This window comes from Cucumis melo, chromosome 8 (genome assembly GCF_025177605.1).
Source record: "Cucumis melo cultivar AY chromosome 8, USDA_Cmelo_AY_1.0, whole genome shotgun sequence".
Taxonomy (NCBI): domain Eukaryota; kingdom Viridiplantae; phylum Streptophyta; class Magnoliopsida; order Cucurbitales; family Cucurbitaceae; genus Cucumis; species Cucumis melo.
The window spans coordinates 6,364,544-6,381,423 of record NC_066864.1 but is presented as its reverse complement, the minus strand read 5'-3'; the positions used below and the strand labels follow the sequence as shown (position 1 = coordinate 6,381,423).

The 16,880-nt window shown below is 33.1% G+C and overlaps 2 protein-coding genes across 8 annotated transcripts; both read right to left on the bottom strand.

Annotated features, from left to right (window-relative positions):
* Positions 1–874: 874 nt before the first annotated feature.
* LOC103485170 (serine/arginine-rich splicing factor SR45a) lies at positions 875–4,414 on the bottom strand. Of its 2 annotated transcripts, XR_001762053.2 has the most exons (9): positions 4,219–4,398; positions 4,082–4,101; positions 2,901–3,023; positions 2,765–2,788; positions 2,528–2,627; positions 2,110–2,259; positions 1,791–2,018; positions 1,464–1,533; positions 1,299–1,381 (listed from the first exon to the last, which is right to left on the bottom strand). XR_001762053.2 is itself a non-coding variant. In XM_017043879.2 (8 exons), the coding sequence occupies exons 1-8, from the start codon at positions 4,219–4,221 to the stop codon at positions 1,146–1,148; spliced, it is 726 nt and encodes a 241-aa protein (XP_016899368.1). In that variant the 5' UTR covers positions 4,222–4,414; the 3' UTR covers positions 875–1,145. The 2 variants fall into 2 exon arrangements, 1 of the variants encoding a protein (XP_016899368.1); XM_017043879.2 differs by lacking the exon at positions 1,791–2,018 and having other exon boundaries at positions 875–1,381; positions 4,219–4,414.
* A 701-nt stretch (positions 4,415–5,115) lies between these two features.
* LOC103485168 (phospholipase D delta) lies at positions 5,116–12,027 on the bottom strand. Of its 6 annotated transcripts, none has more exons than XM_051088957.1 (13): positions 11,667–12,027; positions 11,555–11,582; positions 11,359–11,448; positions 10,265–11,232; positions 10,013–10,129; positions 9,580–9,774; positions 9,129–9,431; positions 8,920–8,988; positions 8,687–8,834; positions 8,112–8,260; positions 7,591–7,743; positions 5,973–6,173; positions 5,116–5,772 (listed from the first exon to the last, which is right to left on the bottom strand). In XM_051088957.1, exons 4-13 carry the CDS (start codon positions 11,204–11,206, stop codon positions 5,476–5,478), a joined length of 2,574 nt encoding a protein of 857 aa, XP_050944914.1. In that variant the 5' UTR covers positions 11,207–11,232; positions 11,359–11,448; positions 11,555–11,582; positions 11,667–12,027; the 3' UTR covers positions 5,116–5,475. The 6 variants fall into 6 exon arrangements, with proteins under 6 accessions (XP_050944914.1, XP_050944913.1, XP_050944912.1 ...); XM_051088956.1 differs by having other exon boundaries at positions 10,265–11,217; positions 11,667–12,026; XM_051088955.1 differs by having other exon boundaries at positions 11,555–12,027.
* Positions 12,028–16,880: the final 4,853 nt, after the last annotated feature.

Here is a 16,880-nt window from a genome sequence, read left to right as displayed (position 1 = left end):
AAAATTAGACAAATGTTAAAAAAATTACAAATATTTATTATTACCGAAGACTTTATTATATTTACAATTTTTCTAAACATTACTTAATTAATAAATGTATATGTAAGTTATTTAAAAGAAAGAGAGATCAATTTCAACTTCAAATGAATTACATTAAAGGGTGTGGTTCTAAGATGAAATGCAAAGTAAATTATGTATCAGTTTTCTATCTTCTCTCATGAATGTCATAATTAAAAGAAAAGATCAAGAAGTAATTTCAATTTAGAAAGTTCCATAGATGATACTTTACATGGATAGTGATGTACAGGTTTATACTATATCTAAAGCAACAATTTCTTTTCTTTGCATGTGAATTCAACCATTATGCAAGAAAAATTGAAATACTAACCTTTAAAATAATAATTCCTAAGAACCTTAAAATTGCATGTCACTAATAGATCAATTAATTTTTAAAAATACTAAACGTTGAAAATCTAATAAATATAAAATTGAAAGTATAGGAATTAAATATTAAATAGGGGTACTTCAAAATCAGAAATTAAATTTCCAGGTCTCCGTATTTAATATCTTTAAAAATGTATAAGAACTCATTTTACTCGAAAAAAATAAAAATAATAAAAAATGAAAACTTTCTAAATCGTAGAATAATATGCATCAATACAAAATTTAGTAGTATTATTAAACAGATCGATAATATTTGAATAGCAATGAATTATAGATGGTTCTTTCAAGAAAAATAATAACAATAATTATGAACGACTATCATAAAGAAAACAAATCAAAAATTACTTGGAACTATTTTCACATTATCTTAATGATAACCCCATAGTTCTTTAATAAAAATAATATAAAGCATTGTAAAAATACCTTTAAATGGCAAGGGAAAAAACTACTTTACCATATTGTCTAATAAACCCCAGTGATAAAAGCGAAAAGTAAGATTCACAAGACACATACCAATATTTGTAACAATATTGTTTACTAGAAGAAAGTTAGAACACCGAACCTAAAAAAGCATACGATGATGACCATTCGGCCAGTTGGACTGCTTACAACTATGAGACAGAGATTCGAGTACACACAACCATCCAACTTGGTCCTTGACTAACAGCAACCATAAAAGTACATTAAAAGGGGCTTCACCCTCATCTAGAGCCACGAGGATACCTCCTATCCGGGCTGCCACCATAAGGAGGAGAGTAAGGTGGCGGTGACCTTGAGTGATCCCTCCTTGATCTCCCCCCACCATAAGGGGGGGAGTGTCTAGGGGAGTATTCACGAGCCCCTCGATATGGTGAGCGTCTTGGAGACCGACGATACCCATAGTCTTCACGGAAGGAGCCACCACCACGATATCTACTACCTCGATCGCCACGATAGCCTAATACAAGAAGCAACAAATGCAGTTCAGGTAATGTTTGAGTAAATTGCAATGCATAAGATATGTGAACGGTTGAGCTTACCAGAGTCTCTAGTGCTTTTCAACCCCAAATAGTGTCCTGGTGTTGGAGTTCTTGGCCGTTTCCGCCGCGACTGAAAGACAAAAAATGTGTCATCTCATTTCTTTTATTAACCTAAGTCCCAATCCAATCTTAAATTAGAAGAGGTTATATCGTTGGTATAGTTTTCCAGGTGAGCGCTATATGCAAAAACTAGTTTTGAAATTGTTGGCAGAGAACCATTCATAAGAAATATTCATGGGGGGAAACTCGCCACCAAAAAAGGATGCACTTGATATTAGGAGTTGGGAAAAATTGACTAATGTCCAATGAATGCTAGGCATGAAATACCATAAAAGCCTGATTAGAAAGTTCTTGATAATGTCCGTTGGTTAGTTGTGTTGAAAGTGAATGCTGATGAAGAAAAGTTGTTGGGCAATATAGTTGATATGTTTAGTTGATCAGGCGCATTTGAAATCTGTTGTTTAAGCTTGTCATTGACCAAGCTGTTTCACTAAAGTTGACATGGATGAACTCATCATCTTTGGTTGCTGCCAACATAGCTGACACAAACTTGTTCTGAATATAACCAGAAAACCTCCAAGTTAAGAGAAAAAAAGAAAACGACCATAATTCTACAATACTATCCACATCAGAACAATCATAGTACCTTCTCCACAGTTATATATCGACCTTCTAGAACTGACTGGTTGAGATGCTTAACACACCGATTAGCGTCATCTACATTGTCCATAGTAACAAATGCAAAACCACGAGAAATCCGTGTTCGAGGCTCAACCACAAGAAAACAAGAAGCTACCTGCAAAACATAAGCATTACAAAAAGAAAAAGAAAAAGCTGGCAACACCATAACCAAGAAAACAAGTAATTGGATAACTTTAGGTCATTTGGTGTCTAATCCAATTTCCACTTTAATGTTTCTTGAAGTCAATAAATACTGTTTACACATTTTTAGATATTACAATCTTGTTTTATGTTGTATCGCTTGTTTTCAGGTCATGGACAAACGACAGATCTCTCACTCGATCATCCAATTAACTGCAAGTAATTAGGATGCAGAAGCTAACCTTGCCTTCCTTGGAAAAATGATCTTCAAGGTCTCTTTCAGTGACTCTTGTAGATAGACCAGTGACATAAAGAGTATTCCCAGGATTGTTGGCATGGTCCCTGGAAGAAGCTAAAAATGTTACCAAGGATAATCAAAACAGAAACAATCTGTGAAAAGAAACACAAATAGACCCAATTAACCACTGAAACAGAGTGTTCATTATTATTTGTCCAGGGTTCCAGCTAAAGAAACACACCTCCCACGACTTCTGGACCTTGATCTGAATCAGAAACATGTACCATAAGAAAAGGGTTATAAGATGCCAAAGTTCAGACATAAAAGTAGTTTATACTTTCAATTGATCCAAGTGATAAAGAACAATCAAAACCAACCTTCCACGACTTGGGGATCTTGGCCTTGACCATGATCTGGACCTGGACCTGGGCCTCGATCGTGATCTAGATCTGGATCTTGATCTAGAAGGAGCTCGCCAGGGTGAAGGAGATCGAGAGTACCTGTGTTACTTGTAACCATAAGTATTACTAACAACAAGAATCTACAGACATTACAATTAATAATATTCTAAAAAATTTGAATGTTACAAATGTTTAAACCACCAAGTCATATATTATGGCAAACACTTAATCTCCTTCACCCATCCTTCGACAATCCTTAATCATCAATGTGTAATTACTAAAACAACCAGTTCAACAAATTAATATGTTCAAAATGGAGAAAGAAAACCAACGGGACAAGGGAAGTTCGATCACCAGAAATTATTCCAAGCTCAATCATCAACAGCTCAATTTTCCAAATGAAAACAATGGGTACAAGTTCAACCGACCAAAGTTCTTGGACATGGCTCTCGACCCAATTCAAAACCCTATAAGAACCTCAAAAGTATAATACCCAAAACTCTCAAACTCCATCAATATAAATCATAGTTTCAATGAAATTGATTACTTATGTACTACCTAATAGGACTTCTTAAGAAAATAAGATAACCCATGATCTCGTTATTTCTCCCAACCAAAATGATTTTCAAGAAATCAACAAACATCAAGACTGGAAGAAGAAAATAGCATTCCAGCAAAAAAAAAAATCATAACCACCAAATACTACCCTAAAAAAAACACAATTTCTCCCAACCAATGATCTCGTTATTTCTCCCAACCAAAATGATTTCAAGAAATCAACAAACATCAAGACTGGAAGAAGAAAATAGCATTCCACCAAAAAAAGAATCATATCCACCAAATACTACCCTAAAAAAAACACAATTACAAATGTATATCAAGAAAATGCTCGGCCCTTCAACCTAGTACCAGACCACTCGAATGAATGAAATAAGATTCATCTAAAGACGTTCACAACTCGTGGACTAATTATATCTTCAATGGAGAGTTCAAATCTAGTTAATCGAAATCTCATAAAGGTAACTCAAAAGTTCAACGCTAGAAGAGAAGAAAAAAATGCCGCAACAAAAATCATCTCTGTGCCCTAGGTCAAAAAAACCCCAAGATCGCCAACCGTAAGAAGTAAATAATCTCAACAAAGCATTTCATAAGCTCACCTTTTGCGATGAACATCGGCCTGCACAGAATCAGAAGCGTTCGATTATTAAACCTTTCATCGATCAAATAAAAACAACGGTAACCGAAGAAAGATGAACAGAAACGAAAAGAGAGAGAGAGAGAGAGAGAGATTTACCATTTCTTCACAATGAGATCAAAATAAAAACGGCGGCCAGCAAAAGCTGAAGAAGAGTACGGATAGAGAAATGAGTTTTTAGGGTTTCTGGAGACGACCTCCCTACGAGCCTCAGCAGTCAAAATCTCGCCGTCGTGAATTGTGGGAGCCCCAGGTGAGAAACTTTATGGCTTCGCGAGAACAATTTTTCCGTATTGTTTTTCTTAATAATTATCTGCTACATTGGGTGCATGCTATACTTTCGTGCACTCTCGCTTCACATCCCTAGCGAAAGGTTTAGTATTTCCATGTGTCAAAATCCATTTTTCTAAAATTTCAAATCTAAGAATTTTCAAAAAAAAAAAAATATATATATATATATATATTAAGTATTAAACTATGCAGAGGTGAGTTTGCCACTTTACTAAACCGACTATGATAGATTTGAGATTTTTTCTTTAAAAAATCGATTCTAGGATCACTCCTAATTCATAGGTATAATTAGGTAAAAACTAATTTCTATCATTAAATAACGAAAATAAATCTTAGAAAAATAAAAGTTATTCTGTTTGACAACTTTTGATTGAAAAATTAAATCGTTTATTTAATTTATATCAATTGCCCTAATGGCTAGATTGCATTCAAAGTATTTTCCATCTTCAAGCTCTACTCTCTAAAATTTCTACACGTACGACTTTGATTTTTGTTTGGATAAAATAAAATTGTTTAGTTTCTCAACATCGATGAAACAAATAGACCAGTTGGGGTAACTCTTTTTTTCCTAATATGAACATAATTTAAATCTAAATGAAAATCACCCTTCTTAAATTGATACTTACATATTAGGCTAAAAGAGTTAGTGGCTCATCATTGATTCAAGTGTAAACAGTGGAAGAATTGCTCTCATTCTCAAACAGATACAATCGAACAACAAATTAAAAATTTATTTGAAGGAATATGAATGATATACCACAACATCCTTATACTCACATTCACAGTTCAACTCCATGTAAATACATACAAGCATAAATGAATAAGGAAGAAAATCCACCCTAAATAAAGCAAAAACTATGTGATGTTAATTATCTTTTTCGACAGTAAAACTTGCCTACTGGTCAGTGACCCTAGTATGTGATCAACTCTCTTTCCCATTCACCTGGTTCGACTCCGTGTCAAGAGGTTTATTCTACCAGTGGCAGCTATCTTGGTTTGGCATGAAATTTACAGAGCCTAACACCAAACTTGCAAAAAGGAACCATTGATGCTACAAGAATGAGACTATGTGGTCACAACATCAGGAATTGCAGCTGAGTGAGAACCTATTATCTTCCCCCCTACATCAGGGAAGTTTTCATGTCCCGGCAGAGGGTTGATTTTCCCATCATCGTCCACGAGCACCGGATACCTGAGAAGGTGGCCTTGCAATGTCCGGAATTCATTGTCTACGAATCTGTTCCAGTTATCCTCAGCAATCCCATTGATTTTTCTGACACATTCCAAAGTTTCTGGCTCCTCAAAACATGGATTTAGCATTCCAAGATGCTCACTCCACAACGACATTCTGTATCCGTAAATCTGTACAGCAAGAACTAATAAATGTTATACGTATTTGTAAATGCCCTATGTAACAAATTGATGTTTGGTTCGGTGTAATGCTAAGTTATACCGATCATGAGCAATATGCTTCGTTTCCCCATAAATTCTTGATTTAGGAAAGGAAAAGTGACAAAAAGAAATTGACGAGGTTGAAAGAGAGGATGTGAGAAAGGCCTAACCTGACCGTGTGGGTGCTTCTTTTTCTTCGCCCACGTATGATGCGGTTGATATGCGCCTGTGGCTATCTCCGTGTCCTTTGTTCCAGCCATAGATCTTTGGTTAATATTTGCAGACCCAATAATTACATATTCGTCATCTACTATCATCCCCTTGGCATGCACGTAAATCATAAACCGTCGATTTTTTAGCGAATTACATGCCTGAAACATAGAATAAAGGTTATGACCAACATTGGCTTACAGCAGAACTTCTATATTTTTAACACAGAATTAAAAAAACAATATAGAATAAATCTGAGAATTTCCATAGCAGAAATTTATACAGATTTTGAACGAAACTAATAAAAAAACAATTTTGCTTTTTGAAAGATGAACAGCCTTGATCTCTTAGATTTGGATTTAAAGTACTGATACGTCATTAGGTAACAAACTGAACATACAAATACATCTGCTCACTGCCCCACCCCTCTGGGCTGACTTGTGGAAAATAAGGTCGTGACGCTAAATATGAAAAAATATTTGAGGGATCCTAAAACTCCTAACCAATATTTGACATTTTTCATAATCCATTGTCAAATGAAGTAAATCACATTCCAGCTTCTGAAAGAGTTTCTGAAGTTAAAGTTGAAAATGAGTTCATATGGAAAAATTGACAACTGGGAATTAATGGATCTCGTGGTTACGAAACTTAACGTCGCAACAAGATGAGGACCAACTGCTATACTGATAGCATACAAAAGTGGGCTATTTCTTAGCTAATAATTGCTAGTTTTGATACTAAATTGGACTATTTAAAGCATATAATTGTTTGTTTTATAGACATCGTGCTTTGGAGCTGAATGGAGATGTCACGAGTTTTCATTGAGAAAAATGAGATAAGTTGATCGAGAATGGAAGAAAATATCACACTGCATCAAACAAAGCCATTTTGGCCGAGGGAGCAGTGTCGAGATGCTATGCAATTGAAAGAAACTGAGGGAAAAATAAACACATTGGTGGGGAATTTTTACAGATAGCGCCGTTTGGAGGGAAGACCAACAGGAAATCACACCAAAACACAACTCGAGAGGCTAAGACCGTTTTGGAGGCTACAATTTCAAAAAGCTTAGATCCTGGAGATTACACCGAGCATGAGAGATGTCACACCAGATTTGATTTGTTTTCTGAATCTTTTGTTTTTATAATTTACTTGTGTCTGTTATTCTAAACATTTGTGATTGTTGTATGAATATAGTTGGCTAAATCCCATTGTCTTAGGGATTGATTTAGCCATTGGATTTTATGATTTAATGACTGGATTGGCTTTACTACTTATGCCTAATGCTTTTAATCTTTCAATCTTTGATGAAATGCCAGTGTATTTAAACCTTTACTTCAACGAGTAGACTTAGATTAAGAATTAATTGCATTATTAAGGAAGTTCTATAGTGTGAATAAATTTAGACTCCTTGGAAGCTATCAAAAGACTTGATCACTACAAAACTTGCAGTCACAACAAGATGAGGACCAACTCCTCTACCAATGATCAGAAATGGCTAATAGTTGGGGGGAAGGGGTAAAACTCAACATTAAACCACATGAATTTTCGTAAACACAGATTTCCATTTTGAGAAATTACCGTTGGATCATCAGTGGTTGGCCCATTCTCAGGAATTTCTTCCCGTTTTCCAAGGCAGTAAAAATTTAGGAAGTCTTGAGGGTGCAAATCTGGTTGCCCTGATGACTTCAATTCACTTGCAACAATGTCATACATCATTTGCATTGTTTGTCCCTGCAATAATCAAGTATAATATCAAATATTGCATCAATGTTACAGGTTGTTCGACTCCTGAATTAGGTTCATGCTCCCTAAAATTAAAAGGCTAAGCATATATTTAGTACATAATTTGCCAATCCTACAATACGTGCTTGTTAATCTCTACATAACCTATGGTCACAAAGTCACAATTATAAAGCTCATCTGATGATACTCACTAAGTTTTCATTAACTGATAGTTAATATGAATCCAAGCATATATCATTCCACATTTTTTACATTCCAAACATTCTAGGGATGGTTACAGCAGAAACCCAATTACTTTTTTATCAACATTTCAAAATATTTCTCACTACCTAGATTCTTTTTCATATAGTCATTACCTGCCAATAAAGGATCTCTTGCATGGGACCGCTGTTTGGATCTCCCTCAGGCCACATTGGTATGATAACATATACAACAAATCTTTCCTTGGCTCTTATTTTGCTCGCAATCTTAAGGGCCAACTCCATGGGAATGAGATTATCAGCCCCTGCTCATGCCATATACCAAGAGATACGTAATATGTAATATAGAATTGTGGATACAAAACTCCAAGAGTTTGCAGTGAATTTGCATGTGACAGCAAAGGTAAATGGGCAAAGTTGGAAAGCAGATGTATATTTTGGTCATTGAATTTAAGTCAATAAGTCACGACAGTAGCAGTATCAGAGAATCAGGATAAGATAAACATGTATCTTTTCTTGGAAAAAAGAATTATCAGCACTCGAAGATTAGAAAACAGGCATACAATGTTGACATACTAAATGAACGAATGTCACTTACTATTTTGCGTTTCAATAGGATATTATAGGTTCAAACCCAAATAATATCATATTCCACAAATAAGATCATACTCCCAAACGTAGAAGCAACAAAGTGAACTACTACAAAGAAACAGAACTTGGAAGAAACTGACCGGCATTTTTATACCCTGGCCATCCATATGACGATCCAATAAAGTACTGATTTTCGATATAAATAAAATGTTGTGCTGATCTGATAGCTTGGATATATGCCATTTCAATGCTTTTCTCAATAGCCAGGTTTTTGGCACAAACAAGGTTCTGCAGCCACAAGCAAACAACATATTAGCATCAATTTTGATCCAAAATTATCTGTCATCTAAAATGGGGAGAAAAAAAACTGTACCTGTGACTCGGCGAGATGGACATCTTTTGGAAATCCTTTAACTGAACCAGAGTCAATGGATCGAAATATCTAGAAAATGAAAGAAAACGAAGGATTTAATAAAGAAATGAAGCCAAAACAACAATGATAGCTAGTGTAAAAAAAAACATATTGATTTCAACCACGATAAGAGAACCTATAACAAGGCCATGAGTTGTAAAAATTCCAACCTGAACATGCCAATTTTCAGGATCTTCTTCCTTTGAAACATATACTTTTGGGTCATCTTCAGGAACTTTTGTAGAACCGTCTTCTAAGAGAGTTACGTGAGGGCTTAGTATCCACGAAATACGCTCTATCTTTATTAAAGCATCATGCCAGTGAGTAATTCTCCTGCACCGTAGTCCAAACTCTGTCCATCTTGTGGCTTTGTTCCAACGTTGCTCAAAGTTTATAAGCAAGTCATAAGCAGCTGGCCCATCAATCCGACAGTGCAAATCATGCCATGGTTGCCTTGGAGCTTTGGCTCCAGGCTAGTATGTTCCATCCAAAAACAAAGACAATTGTCTCAAGTTCTTAACAGCCCAGATGGAGGAAATGTGATTAAATTTGAAGGGGGGGTAATTACTCAGTAATTTTAACTGCTTCGTCAAAGTAAAATTGTTGTTTAAGTTTACTCACAGGAATTGTAGGATTATGAAAATCATCCTTAAATACTGTGTCAAGGTCGTGAAACAATCGATGCTCAGGTGTATCATAACGACCATCGCAGAGATCAAGACCTCCAAGAAAAGCAGTTATCTTTCTATTATTACCATATCCCTGTGTATCAACAAGGACACATTTTTGATGGTGTGTGAAGACAGTCCCTACAACCTGGACAAGAACATTACATTAACATCTTCCTATCATAAAATAGTCCACCATAAAGCAAGTCATTCTATACAATATTTGACTCTTCCAAATAACCAGTCAAGAGCCTCAGAAACCCCATGACATTTTTTAGAAAGAAAAGGCAAAAGAAATGAATAGTCGCAATGAGATCAGCCATAAGTTTCTAACTAAGAGATAAACATAACTCATAGCCTCCTCATTTCTCATCTCACACCAATACCTTCTGTTTCACATAGCTTAGCTTGCCGCTTGGATAGCGAGGTGAAAGCACACAGATCACAGAAGAATGTTTAAAAAATTTTTTGGTTTCCTCGTCATGCGTCTGCATCAATCCTTCCTGCAATTGATGATGATTACATTTTAGATCAATGGTCTTTTTTATAATAATGAGTTACAAAGCAGTTCCTGCAATATCATTATAACTCCAGCCGCACAAGTATTCGTTTAACTATATGTTGTACATAAATCTCACCGTGTTAATGAAGAACTTATCATGAGAAGTCTTGTCATCCCAAATCATCATCAGAACTCTGACACCCTCTTCTGATTTGTATTTCAGGAGATCACCAAGAGTCAAATCTCCACCTCGCGGTAACGGCCTGGTTGGCTCTCTAACCAGCTTCACCTTATGAAAGACGGACCAACCGACGATATAAATCATATGATGAGCCTCTGATATAGCATAGCAGATATCCTCCCAACATTTCTCTTGTCTATAAACATTCCCTCCATCCAATTCAATCTGCGGGAGTAGCCCATCAGGCACATGAGCATCTTGGTACAATCTCATGGAGCTCCCTTTCCTGACAGGAAAATAAGTGTGCTGCACACCCCTATGCTCGGGATCTCCAGCAATGCCGTGTCGATATATTGGATTTTCTTCAACTGAGGTGAACTTCATTTCGATTCGAAGTGCAGTGTCGGGCTTTGGTGGCTTGCCATTTGAGCCAATCACCGTATACCACCCACTAATTGTCTTACCGGAGGCAATGTCCTGAGCAGGGATTTTGACCGTCCCCATAACTTCAGCTCCAAAGACATCATCGTCTTTCACCTGAAATTCCAACTCGGCCATCTTCTGTGCAAGAGGGATAACGAAATGCTCATTCCAATGGGGATTCTGGGAATTTTTTATGACCCGAGTCCGAGCGACGGTGGCTTGAGGAACCCGGACGGTAACATATGGATCACTGGTGATAATTTTTCCATGGCCATGGTGGGCTTTCGCCTCACCGGCAACAGAACGAGACTTGGTTGCGACGGATTTAATGGCAGAGTAATTGACAGTACCACAGGCCGTGAAGCAACGACGGAGATTATCAGATACAATGTCCATGTTAGGCAAATGAACGGCCGCAATGATTTTAAGGTCGAGATCGCCATGGAGGTAGACCTCTTCTAAACTTTCCGCCATGAAAACTGAAGCTACAAAACCCACCGCTAAGTCCAGTGGTTTAAACAAAAAAGAAGAAGAAGAAAACGCCGCAAAACAAGAAAAACAGTCACAAGAAACAAAGCAAACAGTAAACAATCGAAATGGGTTTTGACTAAATATAAATATCTTACAAAAAACAAGGAACTAGAATCGCTAAATCCACTCAGAAATTCTTCCTTCATACAGAGAGCTTCAACTCCGTGCCGCTTCAACTACCTCCACTAAAAAGAAAAAACCCCAGATTTAAAAAGAAGAAAAATGGCGATTGCCTTCATTAACGTGGGGCAGGGACAGTTGCAGAATTGAAGTTCATAAGTGAATCGTTACCGTTCTAAACTCTCCATGTAAGCAAAAACTGATACAAAATCAACTGGGTAAGCACCAAATTAACAAAGCAAATGAACGCACAAGTATGTTGAAATTTCTTAATCAAACCCACCATAGTTGCTGCCCATCGCCATCTATGTTCCCCCTTTTTACCGCTCACTCTCACTGTAAACCCGGAATCGAAAAGATAAGATGGGTATGGGTAGATGAAGCGGCAGCAAGATTTTTCTAATTGCCTTGACAATACGGGAGTTTGTTGATCGATTGTTTATGAAGGCAGCACAACGTGGGGCATTGGGATCAGTGGAACTTCGTCAAAAGATTGATCATTTCAGTAGCTACGGTTTATACGTAAAAAAATATCGTTTACAGCTCAAACACGATCATTCCCACTAAATAAAATGGAGGTTTCTTTCAAATGATTAACGTTTCAATGGGAAGAAAAGTATCAATCTACGGTCTACGGGTAGATCGTTCTTGTTTCAACGTTTCTATTGAAATAAACGTCTTCTACTTTGTGTCAAACGACTTCTTCTTTTTTCTTTCTTTCTTTATTTTCTATGCTTTATGATTTGTTCAAATTTACTTCGACTAATTTCAAACATTGGTTTGTAGTCACCATCAAATTTAGTCACTACCACTAATTTATTATACATTTTCTATTGCTTATTCTACTTTTATCTTGTACATTGGCATAATATATTCACATATAATGTTACTTTGAACGAAAATTATTATGATTATTTAATCCAATTCTCTCAAATTCTTCTTAGTCCTTACCTTCCTTTCTCATAACAAATACACTTCTCAACGTTTTCTTTTTTCTTTTTTTTTTTTTTTTTGTAACTTTGTATGCCAACTTCTACTTTCTAATTTAAGTCAAAAGTTCGACTTCTTGTGTGGTACCAAAATAAAAGTTCTTAACCTCATTCCCCTTTTAATTCGAACACTTCATTCCCAACAACTTCCCCAGTTTTTCAAAATTTCCAGATCTAATCCATTATTCGTTCCTTTCTTCATAATTTGTGTGTTCCTTTTGATGGTAATTTTTCAAATTTTTCTATTATTTCTTTCCCCTGATTCAACTTCTTTTTGCTATCCTATTCCTTCACTTTGCTTCTCTCCCGCGTTAATCCCCACCACCACATTTTCTTTCTTTGTTTCTTTTTCACTACTCGTAGTTCGAAACACATACCTTATTCACAACTATATCATATCATACGTAGTTGAATTATACTTGCTTCATTAATACTTTTCGATTCTTTTAATAAAAGAAAGTTATCGTAAATGACAAGCTATTATCTTTAAAAATATATCAAAATCTTAAACTATACAAATAGCATACGCTAATAAACTTCTCTCACACAATTTAAAAATTTGTTTTATTTTATAAATATATTAGTTCATTCAATTAACATCCATGATAGTAGATAAGATGTTCGACTTTCATAAAGTATGTAGATAAATTTTCACACTCTTTGAATTTTATTGAAAAATGGTTGGAATGAAGTTACCGAATCAAATCTGTGGGCATATTATTGAAGCTGTCATTATTATATAACGTGATTTTTGCATTTTTGTATAGAAATAAGTTTGTCTTTTTGGCCATCACATTGATCTAGATATAGAATCAGAGAGATTGACCCAAAAAATTCTCCCTTCAGCACATGCGTTTCACGTGAACCAAATCTGGCTTAAATTAAATGTAACATTTGTATTTAAATTATATATATTTGCAAATTGAAAAAAAAAATTATCTAATAAATATAATAATAATTATTATATAAAAAAAAAAAAACCCAAAGTGAGTCGTTACATTATTTAGTCTCCGTTTGTGATTATTGTAGCTTTTAAAAAAAATGGTTGACAATTGTACTTTTAGAGAAATCGATTGATGATAAGTTTCAAATATAAATATATAAAAGTAGGTAGCAGTGTTATTTTAATAATAAAAATCAAGGTTAAAAATATTGTTTTCGTATGGTAGTTTGGAGTTTGTTTAATTTCAATCGTTATACTTTTAATTGTCCAAATTTTAGTCTCGATGCTTTTAATAAATCTCAACTTTAGCTTATCAAAGTTAGCTTTTACTGAAATTGATTAAAACAGTTGTAACAATTTCCATGTAATACAATATATTAATATACTTTTTCCAAAATTTACGGTTAATATGCTATACTTTAAAAAAAACGATGACCAATTTTAGAATTTCTTAAGAATATATGAACTAAAATCAAATTATTAAGATATATAGAAACTAAAACCGAATAAGTTTCAAAATATAAGAACCAATACACTACACTTTAGAAAGAAAAAAAAAATTAGCATCACAAATTAATTTTAAGATTTATTAAAAGTATATAAACTAAAACTGAACGTAGAAACCATCGAATTTCAAAAATAAATATGAAAAGATAGTTGAAACACATGAATCGATAATGGAAAAAGTTAAAAACAAATAGATGGATATTAAATATTAAATTAAATGGGCATGCATAACTGTTAATTAGAATTAGGGTTTGGTTAGAAAGTTAAAAGACAGAAGAAAACAAAAATCATTGTGCTTCTCTCTTTTCTTTTTTAGAAAAGTGGTCTAATTTTTAGATAAAAATAGAATAATGACACATCCCCACAAAGTATTAAATAGCCGAGAATGTATCCATAGATTCTTCCTTCTTTAATTGATTGAATCTAAAACCATCTTTACTGTCCCTTGATTTTTTAATGGAAACTAAAAGTTATATGATAATGCTTTTCTTTATTTTTTAAAGCTAATATCTTTTCAAAAACTTTTTATGTTCTTTTATATTTATTGAAGGAAGAAAATTAGGAGAACATGTCAAAGAAAAACAAAGAACTGAAAATTATAGATTGGATCGTTGAAATTTTTCGTTGAGGTAAACTTAGCTAAATGACATGATTTTTCTGTAGGTTGAAAGAAAGTATTTGAAAATTATGAAGAGAAAAACAATTTATTTCCAACATTCTCAAACTATCCGTTGAAACTGCAAAATTCTAACGATATGAATTTTAAACGCTAAACATTTCCTATTCAATTAATTTAAATGTTGTGTTATAATTTGATTTAAAATCTATGAGTATATCATTGATAGTGATTTTTTGCTAGCACCATAATCTTTCTAAAATTACGACGTTTGATGACTAAGAAATAATGATTTTAAAAGTGATTTTCAGACCATCATTTATAAAAGAAAATCTAACTCTTCAAACTTTTAATTTTTTTCTATCCTTCCTTGGCATAAAAATTTCAGGAAAAAATTTATTTTTCTTCTTAAAATTTGTTAATTTTCTCTCATTTTTTATGTGTTGCTAAAGTTCTTCTTAGTTTCGAGTAAATTGTTATATTATGTTATAATATATATATATATATATATATATAGTTGTATTGTTATTATTATTTAATTAAATAAAATCAATTTGGACGAATACGATTTCAATCAGTTGACTCAATATTTTGTTATTTTGTTAGTAAATTAGTTGAATTCATTATAAAATACTAAGAAACAAAACAAACAAGGGATAAGAGAAAATAGAAAATTGAATTTATTATATATTTATCTGTATGTTTCAAATCTCACAATTACTCCTATGTAAAAATAATATACGTGTATAATATATATCGAGAAATTAGTGTAAATAATGATACTCATATTTATAAAATATAACGAAATTTTAGATTATAAATACAAATATAACATCAAATTTTGTTATATTTTATAAATATATTTATTTATTTTGTTATATTTGAAAAATATTGAACGGTTTAATTTTTTTTCCTGAAGGATGTAAATGAAATTTGTTAATGTATCATTGTTAGCTGAGTACTATATAAGAATTGAGAGCTTAGATTCCACGATTTTCATTTGTGGGTTTTTTTAACTGAGGCCCAAATTTCGTATTGGGCTTGGATGATCTTCATTTTGGGGCTTTCGCCCACCCACAAATGGGCCTTGTAATTGTATAGAATTTGTTGAGATGTGGTTTTGTTGTTCAAATTTTTCTTCAAATTTTCTAACGTTCTTCAAATTTTGAATTGCTTTCTACCTTCTTTTTTAGTACAAATTTTTGTTCCCTTAATTCTGATTGATTGTCTCCGATAAATGTTCTATTTTTGTTTTTCTTAATTTCGATTGATTGTAAGAAGGGTTGGAATTTGATTCTAAACTTAAGTATTTCCATTATATTTGCCATAATTTTAGAGAACGGTTGGAATTTGAATTTGAATTTTAGTTATATTTGAAATTTGAATCTTTTAAATGATTTTTCATTATTTTTTAATGTTTTTGTTAATATTTAATTATTGCATAATCTTTATCTAAGCATTCATTGCATTAAAATTTTAAGATATATTCATTGCGTTAATAGCTAAAGTTTGAATATATAATTATTGAAGGTAAAAATCGGAATAATTAGGAGATATTGAAACCAATCGAATATGTTTAGGGATATTTGAAAGAATATAATAATTTTTTGATTTAGTTAATAATTATCATAAGTGAGTGTGTTCACAAGTACACTGTAATAGGATATGTGATATTTTATGAGATCTTAAATATAAATCTGGACAGTTCTCATCCGTTGAGGGGTAATTTCGGACAAAAAAAAGTGAGAAACTATTTTAGTTTTCCCATAAATAAAAAAAATAATATAACTATATTTGCCATTTCCATTGATTCTCTTTAATTTTTGTTTGCAAAGATGTTTAAACTATGTAACGAGTTAAAATATTTAATGTATTTTCAAATTTAAGAAAGAGAAAACCGTGGAATCAAATGTATTTTCAAATATATTAAAAATAATATTTTTATTTTTATTTTCTACAACTTTTGTGTTTTAATAAACAAATTTTTAGATCACAAGCTAAATCAAACTTTAAATACCGATTAGAATAATCACATATTCAACTTAATATCTTAATGGATCACTGTGACTACTTGTATTAAACACATAATATCACTATATTTTCAATAAATCGTTTACCTACAATTTTTCGTTTTCGTATTCAAATATCTCTTATCAATTAAGTTGTTTCTTCACCTATTTTCTTCTTAAAGAACGTGTAACACTTCCTATTTCGTACGACTACAACATTTATTTATTACGATACTGTATAAAAAAATTCAAAATAATGAAATCATTAAATTATTTTGCTATTTGTCGTACAAAATTGAAATTAAATTATGACTAGTAAATTGAGTTTTTTTATAATTAATTAAACTAATAAATGGAGTTGTTGATGAGATAGAAAGTCAGATCATATTTTAAAAATTGATTTGTTTAGGTAAGGCTTCCATGTTACTGACAT